We start from the raw sequence: 14,176 nt of genomic DNA, 5'->3' as shown, positions 1-14,176 counted from the left end.
GGAGATTATATCTCAGGGATACCTTCTGGATTTCAAGACTTCTCCTCCACAAGGGAGGTTTCATCTGTCAAGGTTATCAACAAACCTAGTAAAGAAAGAGGCATTTCTACAATGTGTAGAAGACCTCTTAGTGATGGGAGTGATCCACCCAGTTCCGCGGACGGAACAGGGGCAAGGGTTTTATTCAAATCTGTTTGTGGTTCCCAAGAAAGAGGGAACCTTCAGACCAATCTTAGATTTAAAAATCTTAAACAAATTCCTAAGGGTTCCATCTTTCAAGATGGAAACCATTCGGTCCATCCTACCCATGATCCAAGAGGGTCAATATATGACCACAGTGGATTTAAAGGATGCCTACCTTCACATACCGATTCACAAAGATCATTATCGGTACCTAAGGTTTGCCTTTCTAGACAGGCATTACCAGTTTGTAGCGCTTCCCTTCGGGTTGGCTACGGCCCCGAGAATTTTTACAAAGGTTCTGGGCTCTCTTCTGGCGGTACTAAGACCAAGAGGCATAGCGGTGGCTCCGTACCTAGACGACATTCTGATACAAGCGTCAAGTTTTCAAAATGCAAAGTCTCATACAGAGATAGTTCTAGCATTTCTGAGGTCGCATGGGTGGAAAGTGAACGTGGAAAAGAGTTCTCTGTTACCACTCACAAGGGTCCCTTTTCGGGATTCGGTTATTGATACATTAATACAGGCTCGGAAACCTGTCACCAGAAAAATTTACCACAAGATATGGCGTAAATATTTATATTGGTGTGAATCCAAGAGTTACTCATGGAGTAAGGTTAGGATTCCTAGGATATTGTCTTTTCTACAAGAGGGTTTAGAAAAGGGCTTATCCGCTAGTTCACTAAAGGGACAGATTTCTGCTCTGTCTATTCTTTTACACAAGCGTCTGGCAGAGAATCCAGACGTCCAGGCTTTTTGTCAGGCTTTGGCTAGGATTAAGCCTGTGTTTAAAGCTGTTGCTCCTCCGTGGAGCTTAAACTTGGTTCTTAAAGTTCTCCAGGGTGTTCCGTTTGAACACCTTCATTACATTGATATTAAGCTTTTATCTTGGAAAGTTCTGTTTTTGATGGCTATTTCCTCGGCTCGAAGAGTCTCTGAGTTATCTGCCTTACATTGTGATTCTCCTTATCTGATCTTTCATTCAGACAAGGTAGTCCTGCGTACTAAACCTGGGTTTTTACCTAAGGTTGTTTCTAACAAGAATATCAATCAAGAGATTGTTGTTCCATCCTTATGTCCTAATCCTTCTTCAAAGAAGGAACGTCTTTTGCATAATCTAGACGTGGTCCGTGCTCTGAAGTTCTACTTACAGGCAACTAAAGATTTTCGACAAACTTCTTCTCTGTTTGTCGTTTACTCTGGACAGAGGAGAGGTCAAAAGGCTTCGGCTACCTCTCTCTCTTTTTGGCTTTGTAGCATAATACGCTTAGCCTATGAGACTGCTGGACAGCAGCCTCCTGAAAGAATTACAGCTCATTCCACTAGAGCTGTGGCTTCCACCTGGGCCTTTAAGAATGAGGCCTCTGTTGAACAGATTTGCAAGGCTGCAACTTGGTCTTCAAATTTATTTCTCTTGTAGTGTGTTCAGTCCACGGCCCGCCCTGTCTATTTGAGGCAGGTTCTAAATTTTAAATTATAACTCCAGTCACCACTGCACCCTATAGTTTCTCCTTTCTCATCTTGTTTCGGTCGAATGACTGGATATGAAATGTGAGGGGAGGAGCTATATAGCAGCTCTGCTTGGGTGATCCTCTTGCAACTTCCTGTTGGGGAGGAGAATATATCCCATAAGTAATGGATGACCCGTGGACTGAACACACTACAAGAGAAATAAATTTATCGGGTAAGCATAAATTATGTTTTTTATTCTTATCTCTACCTCTCTAGTGACTCTTCTGTGGCGTTCCACAATTTGGGTATTACTATCCCATACGTCACTAGCTTATGACTCTTGCCAATTTCATGAAAAAAAAACATAATTTATATAAGAACTTACCAGATAAATTAATTTCTTTCATATTGGCAAGAGTCCATGAGACCCACCCTTTTTTATGGTGGTTATGTTTTTTTGTATAAAGCACAATTATATTTCCAGTTGCTTTTTTGATGCTTTTTACTTCTTTTTCTGTCACCCCACTACTTGACTATTCATTAAACTGAATTGTGGGTGTGGTGAGGGGTGTATTTATAGGCATTTTGAGGTTTGGGAAACTTTCCCCTCCTGGTAGGATTGTATATCCATACGTCACTAGCTCATGTACTCTTGTCAATATGAAAGAAATTAATTTATCAGGTAAGTTGTTACATAAATTATATTTTTAAGAACATTTGTGTCAACACCTGCTCTCAAAACACCTGCAACTCTACCTTCCCCTGACCCAGCTCATGGAACTCCCATAACTACACTTTTGCCTACCTTGTTTCCATGTGTGGAACACTCACAACTCCCCCAGTGAGTGTTCTCCACTCCAGAACCACCACTGATTTGTGTGCTTAGTTTAACAGTGAGTATTATTAAAAGTAAGTTTGGGCTGATTATATAAATCAAACAACCACAGCCCAAAGCTAAACATCATCATAAGATCACTGCTTCTTAGCCTTTCAAAACATCTCACAATAATTATTAGTCTGTGATGATTAAGACCTCAGGGCCGATTTATTAACAGTCAATGCTACTTATTCCACGTGAGCCTTCTGGCTCACCGGATTTAGGAGTTAAAAAGCAGCGGACCCCCCCCCCCCTGCTAGTGGTTGATTGGCTGTCTATGTGCAGGGTGCAGCATTGCACAAGCATTTCACCAGAAATAGTTGTGCAATGATAAATACTGACAGTTTGCTGTTGGCATTTAGTAATGTTGGGCCGACATGTCTGCTACAGAGGATCATGTCCGTCCGACATTTAATAAATCAACCCCATCATATTCTCACACCACTAGGTGATCATGAACCGGACAGGGCTGTATGTGCATTTGCTTGTGCAATGTTAAATGAGGATGGTGGATGCCACCTCTCGACTGAAATACAGATGTACTTGTTCCCTGGCTGAGAATATTATTCACCTGCACATTGTTTAATGTGGCCCTATAAATTGTTTTCATCAGTAATCAGTGGTTTAGTTTATTATGATGTAGAAATATTTACATTATTTGTCTTTTGTTGTTTTAGTTTGTAATTTACAGAGTAATCAATTTAAAAATGAACACAAAACAGAAGCCACTTTATGGAGTGTACATAAATAATATGATTATTGTATTAAGATAGATCCCATTATAAAGAATACATGTTATTTATTGTCTTTCTTCCTTTTCTTTTTATGTAGACAATCACTTGAATAGTTCATATCCATCCTTCACTACAGGAAGCATCAGAATGATACCACAAACTCCAAAAGTCTTAGACACTAATGACTATTCACAAACATTGGGGAAATCACAGCAGATACTTAAAGAAGATGATGAATGGGCAGGAACTGGGCAGCAATCATTATGTACAGAGAGTAATTTAGTCATCAAACAAGAGGACAACATTTCTGCCTTATCTAGTGAAATGATTATCCCAGAGAAGAAACCACACACATTTACTGAATTTAAAGAAGGGAAAAGTCTTAAATTTAGCCAAATGATTCATACAAAGGAGAAACCTCACATGTTTACAGAATGTGGGAGATATTTCATATCTAAAGGAAGCCTTATGTATCACAAAAAGAGCCACACAGCGGTGAAACCTTTCACTTGTAATGAGTGTGGGAGATGTTTCACATCCAAGGGAAATCTAATATCTCATGAAAAAACCCACACAGGGGAGAAACCTTTAACATGTACAAAATGTGGAAAAAGTTTTACAAACATGAGTAATCTGAAAACTCATGTAAGGAGTCACACAGGAGAAAAAACGTTCACATGTACAGAGTGTGGAAAACGTTTTACAGAAAAGAGAAGTCTAAAAACTCATGTATGGAGTCACACAGGAGAAAAGCCTTTCACATGTACAGAGTGTGGAAAATGTTTTACACAAAAGAGTAATCTAAAAACTCATAAAAGGAGTCACACAGGAGAAAAGCCTTTCACGTGTACAGAGTGTGGAAAAAGTTTTACAAAAAAGAGAAGTCTAAAAACTCATGTATGGAGTCACACAGGAGAAAAGCCTTTCACATGTACAGAGTGTGGAAAATGTTTTACACTGAAAAGTAATCTGAAAACTCATGAAAGGATTCACACAGGAGAAAACACGTTCACATGTACAAAGTGTGGAAAATGTTTTACACATATAAGTCTTCTGACATCTCATGAAAGGAGTCACACAGGAGAAAAGCCTTTCAAATGTACAGAGTGTGGGAAATGTTTTACAGAAAAGAAAAGTCTAAAAACTCATGAAAGGAGTCACACAGGAGAAAAGCCTTTCACATGTACAGAGTGTGGAAAATGTTTTCCACAAAAGAGTAATCTAAAATCTCATGAAAGGAGTCACACAGGAGAAAAGCCTTTCACATGTACTGAGTGTGGAAAATGTTTTACACAAAAGAGTGATCTAAAACCTCATGAAAGGATTCACACAGGAGAAAAACCTTTCACATGTACAGAATGTGGAAGATGTTTTCCACAAAAGAGTTATCTAAGAACTCATGAAAGGATTCACACAGGAGAAAAGTCTTTCATATGTACAGAATGTGGAAGATGTTTTCCACAAAAGAGTCATCTAAAAACTCATGAAAGGTTTCACACAGGAAGTAAACCTTTCACATGTACAGAGTGTGGAAAAGGATTTACAGTAAAGAGTACTCTGAAAACTCATGAAAGGATTCACACAGGAGAAAAACCTTTCACATGTACAGAGTGTGGAATATGTTTTACACAAAAGAGTGAACTGAAATATCATGAGAGGATTCACAAAGGAGAAAAGCCGTTCACATGTACAGAGTGTGGAAAATGTTTTACACAAAAGAGTAATCTAAAAACTCATGAAAGGTTTCACACAGGAAAAAAACCTTTCACATGTACAGAGTGTGGAAAAGGATTTACAGTTAAGAGTAATCTGAAAACTCATGAAAGGATTCACACAGGAGAAAAACCTTTCACATGTACAGTGTGTGGAAAAGGATTTACAGTAAAGAGTAATCTGAAAACTCATGAAATGATTCACACCGGAGAAAACCCTTTCACATGTTTATAAAGTGGAAAAGGGTATCCCATGCCAGTCAGGTATCACAAAACACCAAATATTTACTCAAAAAATAAACTTTATATGCACAGTGTAACGACCTTTTAAGAATTATCCTAAAGAGGACAAACTCTCTAAATAGAAGAGTCAAAAAAGGACAAAAAATGACATCCTATTGTAAATAATACTTTCTAATTCCCAGTTACAAAATCTCCATATTGGAAGTGCTCTCCTGCTGTCCTTTGTTCCTCTATATATGTGCATCTCAGTTTCTCTCATATCAATGTGATAGAATCCAAACACCACACAGGATTATACAACTTTGTCCTCATACTGACCAGTTTACACAAATATTCACCACCAAAGCACCCCCAGTGTTGTTTATTAATATGCCAGTGTTAGGCGTTGTACGTTTTGTTTTACATAGGGGAGGAAATAATTACATTTACAGAATAAAGAGTCTTTATATGAATAGAGTGTTAGAGAATTATATAAACAAGAACATCAGTCTCAAATGATTGACACATGGGAGATATATTTAATGTGCACATCATGTAGATAAACCTTTTCTTATAGCAATAGATTTGTACATGTTATATACCAGAGGAATTACTGAGGGGGAACTGATTTTACTTAATGAGACACAATATCAGTAACAGGTACATACGTGATCATAATCAGTTTAATTTAAAAGGCTATTATAAGCTACATGTATACTGGGTATGTAATATGTGTGTCATGTGATCATAATCAGTTTAATTTAAATGGCTACTATAACCTACATGTATACTGGGTATGTAATATGTGTGTCATGTTCTGTAACTTGATATTATGTCTGTTAGATGTTTTCATGTTAGTTAGAAGCCACAAGAACTAATAATAGCACATACTGTATATATAAAGGGAACATTATATGTCTGATAAATCCCTTTGTATCAAGAGCACAAGTGTTAGGTATATTTATACCATGTGTGCATATATCATGTAATGCTGCTGTTTACTATATAATTATATACAGTTTGTTTTTTCAAAATAAGAAAAAACAGTTCACAGCGTGAAACAGAAAGACTAGGGGGAGCTGTTACCATGCGCAACTGGCAGGGAGTGTATGAGAAATAAACACTGTTCATTCAGGATTTCAACTACCAAGCCAAAGTAAAATAAAACCGTTATGTCCCACACAATAATAATGGCACACTGGTCCTAATATGGTAAAACTCTGAAGTAAGGATGATATTGCAAGTCACAATGAAGACACAACATGCATGAAAGTGATAATAGCCACACTTCAGTGACTTATATGATTGCATGTATACCGCTTTAAATATCCAGGCTGTATCAGCTAAAATTGCTGCATGACGTATTCAAAGTCAGCTGTCAGCAAAAAGCACAGTCTGCAGGTAATTCACAGCCTTAAACACAATATTGTCAATAATTCAAAAGAATGCATGAGAAATTGCTGTGTTAAACGTTACCGTATGATTTCAGTGCCTCTTCTCTTGTGTGGGTGTAGTCCGGTGTAAGCAGTTCATAATTGGCTGGAGTCACAATAATTATTCATATGCTCACTCTGCGCGGCTCCTCACTAACAGTCCAATGCCTCCCAAGCAAGTAGTGACGTGTCAGGCATCCTGAGCTCCCAAACAATCCTGTAGTGCTAGGAAAGGAAGGAATCCCTGATTTCCTTATGTAATGAAACAAGAAAAAAAGAACCCAGCACATAGAAGGTGGGATCCAAATGATGAATAAAAGTTCCAGTGAAAAAAAGGATAATAAAACGTAGCCTTTATTCAAGTCAGTAAGACTTATACATAAAACCTGCAAAAACACATCTGACCGGTTTCGGGGTGGATAGCCGTAATCCACATCTAGGATTACGGCTATCCACGCCGAAACCGGTCAGATGTGTTTTTGCAGGTTTTATGTATAAGTCTTACTGACTTGAATAAAGGCTACGTTTTATTATCCTTTTTTTCACTGGAACTTTTATTCATCATTTGGATCCCACCTTCTATGTGCTGGGTTCTTTTTTTCTAGTTTGTTTTTTCATGCAAATAAAAAGTGATTGGAATCCAGACCAGTATTTTGTGTTTTTGGTCTAATTAAAAACTAAATATCACAGAATAATTAGGAATAAATCATCAAAAACAGAAGCCAAATCTGACAGTAAAAGATAAACGCTGATAATTCAGATAGCGCAGCAATTTTACCCACCTGTCTAATTTGCTTTGTTCTTTTGGTATCCTTTGTTAAAGAGTAAACCAAGAAGGCTAATATGAGTTTAGGGGCATGCACATGTCCTTAACACTCTGCGTAGCAGTGCTTGTAACTATGTAGAAGATTGCTATTAATGTTTTTGCAATTTCTGCAGGCTGAAGACATGTGCTCGCTCCTGAGTTCACCTAGGATTACTCTTTAACAAAGGATACCAAAAGCACAAATTGATCATTTAAATAAATTGGAAAGTTATTTGAAATGTCATGTTCTTTCCAACCCATTTAAGTTTAATATTGACTTTACTGTCCCTTTAAGAGTACATAAAATAATATTAAATTAACCCCCGATCTACTCCAAACCAGATTATTAATCACCACCAAGACTTTATACACAGACATTTTCTGTTACTTAAATCATACTTAAAGGGATAGGAAATTACACTTTCATGAGTCAGATAGAATGTGTCATTTTATATCACGTTTAATTTCACTTCTGTTATCAAATGTACTTTGTTCTTTTGGTATCCTTTGCTGGAAATATTTACATATTGGTGGCTACACACATGTTGACAGACAAAAAGAAATGAGTAGCACTTAACAAACTCCTAAATGCTCTATTTAAAAGACCTGTTTGCACTCACAGATCAAAAAGGTGCTAAAGGAAGGAGAAAGGTTAAAAATAGAGCGCTCTAGGCTAGGGGGACGATAGGATAAAAAAAATCTAAATTGAAAAAGCACCGAAAGGTCTTAAATTAAAATGTAATATTTTAATTCCAACAAATAAATCCAACAAATAAATTCATAAAATGTCATAGGTTCATAAATTAGCAGTTATTGCATCATATGATAACATAACAAAGCAATGCACACGTGTTATAAAATGAATAAGATCCACCCTGTTTATAGGTTTGTAGAGTGAAAATCTGTGAGGACACTCTCTGTCTTCTCCTCTAAGAGTGCTGCCTCACCTTCCGAGTGTACTGTTGGCTCAAGAATATCCTCATCTTTGCGATCACTCCTTGGTCAAGCCTCATTTCATCATTTGCGCACCTCCATGAGAGTCCACTTTCTCTTTCTCCCATTTTATAGGTTTGTAGAACAATTAAGTTTTAAGAATAATGTAAAAAGGCACTGCTCTCCTGCTTGCTGTAAGTGTGGGCAAGTCAGCAAGTTCCGATGGATTGACTTCCAGGATGAGGCGGAGCAAGCATGTTGCTTGCACTTGTGCGCCTCTTCATTTGAGCTCCTACTATCAGCTCCCTGTTGGCACAGTGATTCTTGGCCGCCAGCCCGCGGCTTGGATTAGCAGGTTCTGAAGCACCACGGAAGACCAGATTACAAGTAGGCTCTCATAGAAGGAGCGACCACATGACCTATGGTGAATCACCTGCTAGGGTGACCCGAACGAGCACGGAAGACGCCGGAGATGCCGCATATGGGGAGAGGCTGAAAATTTGCCGATGGCCCCATAACACAGACGAGTATCTGATTAAAAAGTTTCCTTATTACTCCATGCTGACTGGTGCTGGGGGCCTATGTTCGGACTGCTGCTGCAGAAACGAAGATCATTTGGAGTTATAGCTTTTGCAGGTATTGGCAGTTACTTGTCCTTTCTCCCCTGGTGTGGCGCTGAAGCACAGGCAGGTAATCCTGTAGACCAACTTCAATGCTGGATATACCCCAATTGTATTTACTAGTTAAGGAGAGACCAATAACAAACTGGGGAAAGGAATAATTGTCTGTTTCTAAGTCAGGCCTGACATACTAACCAATTGCCTAAATATTTAATATTGGGGAACATCATTAGTGGTGACTATAACATTATAATAAAACTCCCATAATCCTCCGGGTAGGAGTACTGTTCCGAATAGCTCCCATAACCCACGGGTAGGAGCGGCAATTTGATCAGAAGTAGACTGTGTTTATAATTGTTTGAGCAAATTCATAGTTGCTCTGGGAGTGAAGCTACAAGTATCTACATTCTTTTCCCCTTATAATTCTATCAAGTGGGACTCTGGGATCTCCAATAACCCTTAGGTAGGAGCTCAATAGGAAAGATCCCCACTAAAAACAAACTGGGACTTTCAAAATTCCTTATGCCCAGGACTATTCGACTTAAAATCATAAGAATGATGAGCTGGAAATGACATCGCTAAATAATACACCTTTTGTGCAAGTCGCTATCCATATGGTTTAATATTATATAAATTTAGTTGTGGTTCAAAATGTAACAAATAATTTTTACAGCATAAAGTGTTATACCCTTATGTCAATAAAGGATATACAGTAGACAATATTTAGGTGTGCGAGTAAAAGATCCAGTATAAAAGATCTCTTTCTGCTAAATAGTAGAACTTGACGTATCTATGCTAAAGGAGACCACCTTACATATAATTGTTTGAGTCAATTAATAGTTAAAAATGTAACAAATAATTTGTTCTAACATAAAGGCCCCAAGTTATCAAAGTCTGGCGGACCTGATCCGACAGTGCGGATCAGGTCCGCCAGTCCTTGCTTAATATGGCAAGCAATACGCTCTCCCTATTCAGCATTGCACCAGCAGCTCACAAGAGGGGGTGTCAATCAACCCAATCGTACTCGATCGGGTTGATTTCCGGCAATGTCTGTCCGCCTGCTTAGAGCAGGCGGACAGGTTATGGAGCAGCGGTCTTTGTGACCGCTGCTTCATAACTGCTGTTTGTGGGGAGCCTGAAGACTCGCCAGAAACATGGGCCATCAAGCTCCAATCAGAGCTTGATAACTATGCCCCATTGTGTTATATCTTTTTAGGATATACAGCAGTCAATTGTCAGGTGTGCAAGCCCCCTTGTAGTATTCTTTGGGCAATAAGGAGTAATAAGAAATACCCTGCTGCTAAATAGTAGAATTTGATATGCGTCTGTGAAAGGAGATTTTTACATATAATTGTTTGAGTCAATTTATAGCGGCTCTGTGAGTGAAGTTATAGGTATATACACGTTCCTTCCGCTGTAATTCTATCTTTGTGCAAATCTTTATTCTTATGACTAATATTATATAAGTATAGCTGTGGTTAAAAGGCCAACAAATAATCTTTCCTGCATAAAGTGTTATTTCCTTGTATTCTTATGTTAATTTAGGGTATACTTTGATGTTATGCAGGTGTGCAAGTAAAGACCTAGTTTAAAAGTTTGTATATTAGCTCTTTCTGAACTGTATCCTTGGGCAATAAGGAGTAATAAGTATTTTTATCTGTTAAATAGCAGAATTTGATATGTTTATGCTAAATACAGGTCTGGGTAGACACTGAAGTGTTTTTTTGGTTTAAGATATAGGAAATATTATTGGTTGGATTTGACTGTATTAAAAGGTACAAATTGTTAAAATTGGATAGAATACGTGAACAAAACTTCTGTAGGAATTGTTCTTTAAAGCGATACATACAGTTTAATAACTTCACAAATATAATATATAACAATAGTTAATTTTGTATGTAAAGTGTGGAATCTGATTTATTAAGATTCAATATAGACTTTTGCAGGATCTGAATTATTAATGGTAATTTTAATACATCTAAGGTTAACTGTAACCTGAATCAGTGTTTTGGAGACGAGGCAATAAGCACTCTCACTTCACTATTATGTGTGTGTTTCCCTCATATTGACATGTACACGCACTGAACTACCCTAATCATTAGGCAGCAAAGAAGCAACAAAGAAGCTATTTGGTAGCTGATAAGATACACATTTCCCCTTTTTTTTTTAATAGAGTTATATGAACACTTAATACCTTGCACTGAGTTATTTCACGTGTTCCCTACTTGTCACTACATTTCAATGGAAAGATATATGTCTGCATCCAAACGGAACTCCCCAGCCATGCCTCAGAGACATAGAGACAAGAAAAATACCATTAAAAACACAGAATCAAGTATAGACTGCCCGCAATCAGACACTATGACCCAATTCACTATAAGTAATGCATCTGACATAGTTACACAAATATCTAAAATGCTTTCCTCCCAATTAAATTCCTTAAAATTAGAGATCAAACAAGACATTAACTCATTATCAAATGAAGTCAGACAGTTTACCTCTAGACTAGACAAGATAGAAACTAGGGTCTCGGACCTAGAAGACAGACTAACGCAGTTAGAACAAATCAATTCACTATTACAAACAAACAAACACAGGTAATATGCAAAAAAAGTTAGAAGATCTTGAAGACCGGGCACGTCGTAACAATATAAGAATTATAGGCCTTCACGAGTCCACTGAATTTAAAGATTTAGTACATTTTATTACTAGCACTCTCCCAAAGCTGCTGAATATGCACTCGGATATGCAACCTATACAAATAGAGAGAATACATAGGACTGGGATAAATCGTAAGAACACTGATGGCACACTTCAACCCAGACCCATAATGGTGACATTTTTAAAAGTTACAGACAAAGTTAACATGCTGAGAAGTTACAGAAAAGCGAGCCCAGTATTATTAGCACAAAGTAAACAAATGTTATTTCAGGATTTTTCGGCTGAAACTTCGGCAAAAAGAAGACTAATGTCTCCTTTTTGCACAAAATTGATTAAAGCAAAATTACAATGTACGGTTAATATACCCAGCTAAATGAATACTGTTAATAGATGGAGAATCCAAGGTCTTAGATACACCTCAAGAAGCTAAAGCACTCTGTAAAGATATGGGCATTGACTAAAATAATGAAAAAAAAAGTGTATACTATAAACTACCTAGGTAGGAAATGTGGTTAGTATTCTATGTTTTTGTGTTTAAAGATGTTATGTAATTTTATTCCTAGAATTGTAAATTAGATGGTGTTGTTTGGTTCTATTTCTTTCATGAAGTATGCTAAACAACAACAAATATCAAACTACAATAAAGTAGCCAGAGTCGAAAATACTTCCATTTTTAAGATTGTTACACTCTATGATCATTTGTATGGTGCTGGTTACCGGGGGTGGGGTGGGGAGGGGATAGGGTGTTCTTATTTTTTTTTTTTTTTTTTTCTCTCTTTCTATAAAATAGCTTTCTTTTGTTTTTTGTTCTTTTCTTTTTTTCTCTCCTTCTACAAAAGAGCAAGCATTTAATTATATTCTCGGGATCGTAAATGAGTAAATATATTGATAAGAATTGCCCTCCTTGTAGCGATCCATTGGGAAGTTTATATATTTGTTGTAGATGAATGAGAACTTAAATATACGGGGCCATCTTGTTGATTGTAGACATAGTGGGTTGACTGTAGTTTGTATGGCTGATTTCTATATGTTGAGGATAAATGAGTGAGAACCTAAAAATAGTGTCATGGAATGTGGGTGGAATTTCATCTCCAATAAAACAAAAATCCATAATTAAACTTTTAGGTTCCCACAAACCTGATATAGAAAGAAAAAGAAGCTTTAAAATTAAAAATTAAATGGGTGGGTGAAGTAATTACCTCTGATTATGACAATAGGAAAAATGGAGTAGCAATCCTAATAAATAAGCAGCTACAACATAGAATAATTTAAAAAATAATAGATCCAACAGGTAGATTTTTGATCTTTCATATCGAAATAAACAATATATTATTTATTTTATGTAATCTATATGGTCCCAATAAGGTGGATTCTCAATTTTGGGATTCACTAGCAGCAAAATTACTGGTTTATAGAGATCAAAATTTGATAATAGGTGGAGACTTCAACTTGGCTTTCTCTCCAAACCTGGATAGATTAAACAATAAATATGAGAATAAAAGAGATAGGAAAACACGTATAATACATAAATTCTGCCATAAAACTGGGACAAGAGATATTTGGAGACTCCAAAATCCAGATACTAAGGCTTTCACTTGTATCTCTAAATCACATCAGAGTTTTTCACGAATTGACATGTTCCTAATAGCTGATATAATGACTGGTAAGAAAGTAAAAACAAAGATATGTGACATAATGATATCTGATCATGCTATAATCTTATTAGATGTAGAATGAAAACCTTATCAAAGACATCCTACTAATGAGGTATTCTTCCCCAGGCATTTATCACAAAATAATTCATTTCAAAATTGGCTTAAGAGCAGATGGCAAGAATATACAACAAATAATCATACATATAAAAAAAAATTAAATTATTTTGAGAATGTGGGAAAGCAGTTTTAAGGGGGGAGATAAAGGCTTATCTCTGTAAGATCAAAAAGAAAAATAAACAGCAGGAGGAACAGTTCTCTAATTCTGTGAAGAATGGCTTTAATGCTTATTTAGCACAGCCAAATAAAGTTCATTGGGATAAGTACATAAGCCTAAAGATGCAGAGAGATTTATTTTTAAAACATGATACAGGAGGATGTACGTATGAGGGCGCTTTATGGAGGCTTTAGGGGAAGATCTGCCAAATACTTAGCACATAGAACAAAAAATAGAACAAAAAATTCAATTCTTCAAAACGTTATATACGGCAGGTACAATTAATCAAGAGACGAAGAATAAATTTCGGGATAAAATTAAACTACCAAAATTATCACAAAAGATAATGAGAATTATTAATGCCCCAGTCTCACTAAAAGAAATTGAACAGGGAATAAAAACTCTTAAAGCCAATAAAGCTCCAGGGCCTGATAGATTACCTGCAGAATTCTATCAAATATTAATAGAAGAAACTTCTCCAATATTACTTAATTTATATAATAGTTATTTTGTACAATATAATCAATGCTCGACTGGCTTTGCCACATCCAACATCTCACTTATTCTCAAAAAAGTTAAAGATCCAGAAAATCCTGACTCATACCGTCCAATATTCCT

At 36.7% G+C, this 14,176-nt stretch overlaps 1 protein-coding gene across 1 annotated transcript in view; it reads left to right on the top strand.

Annotated features, from left to right (window-relative positions):
* Positions 1-5,190, top strand: part of LOC128661251 (gastrula zinc finger protein XlCGF26.1-like) — a 33,405-nt gene extending 28,215 nt beyond the window's left edge. The window contains exon 2 of the mRNA XM_053715529.1: positions 3,950-5,190. Coding sequence (XP_053571504.1) covers positions 3,950-5,190 — 1,241 coding nt within the window. The remainder of the gene's footprint in view (positions 1-3,949) is intronic.
* The last annotated feature ends 8,986 nt before the right edge of the window (positions 5,191-14,176 follow it).

The sequence above is a fragment of the Bombina bombina genome, chromosome 5 (assembly GCF_027579735.1).
Source record: "Bombina bombina isolate aBomBom1 chromosome 5, aBomBom1.pri, whole genome shotgun sequence".
NCBI classification, from domain to species: domain Eukaryota; kingdom Metazoa; phylum Chordata; class Amphibia; order Anura; family Bombinatoridae; genus Bombina; species Bombina bombina.
The sequence above is the reverse complement of the archived record's forward strand: the minus strand, read 5'-3'. Positions and strand labels throughout refer to the sequence as shown.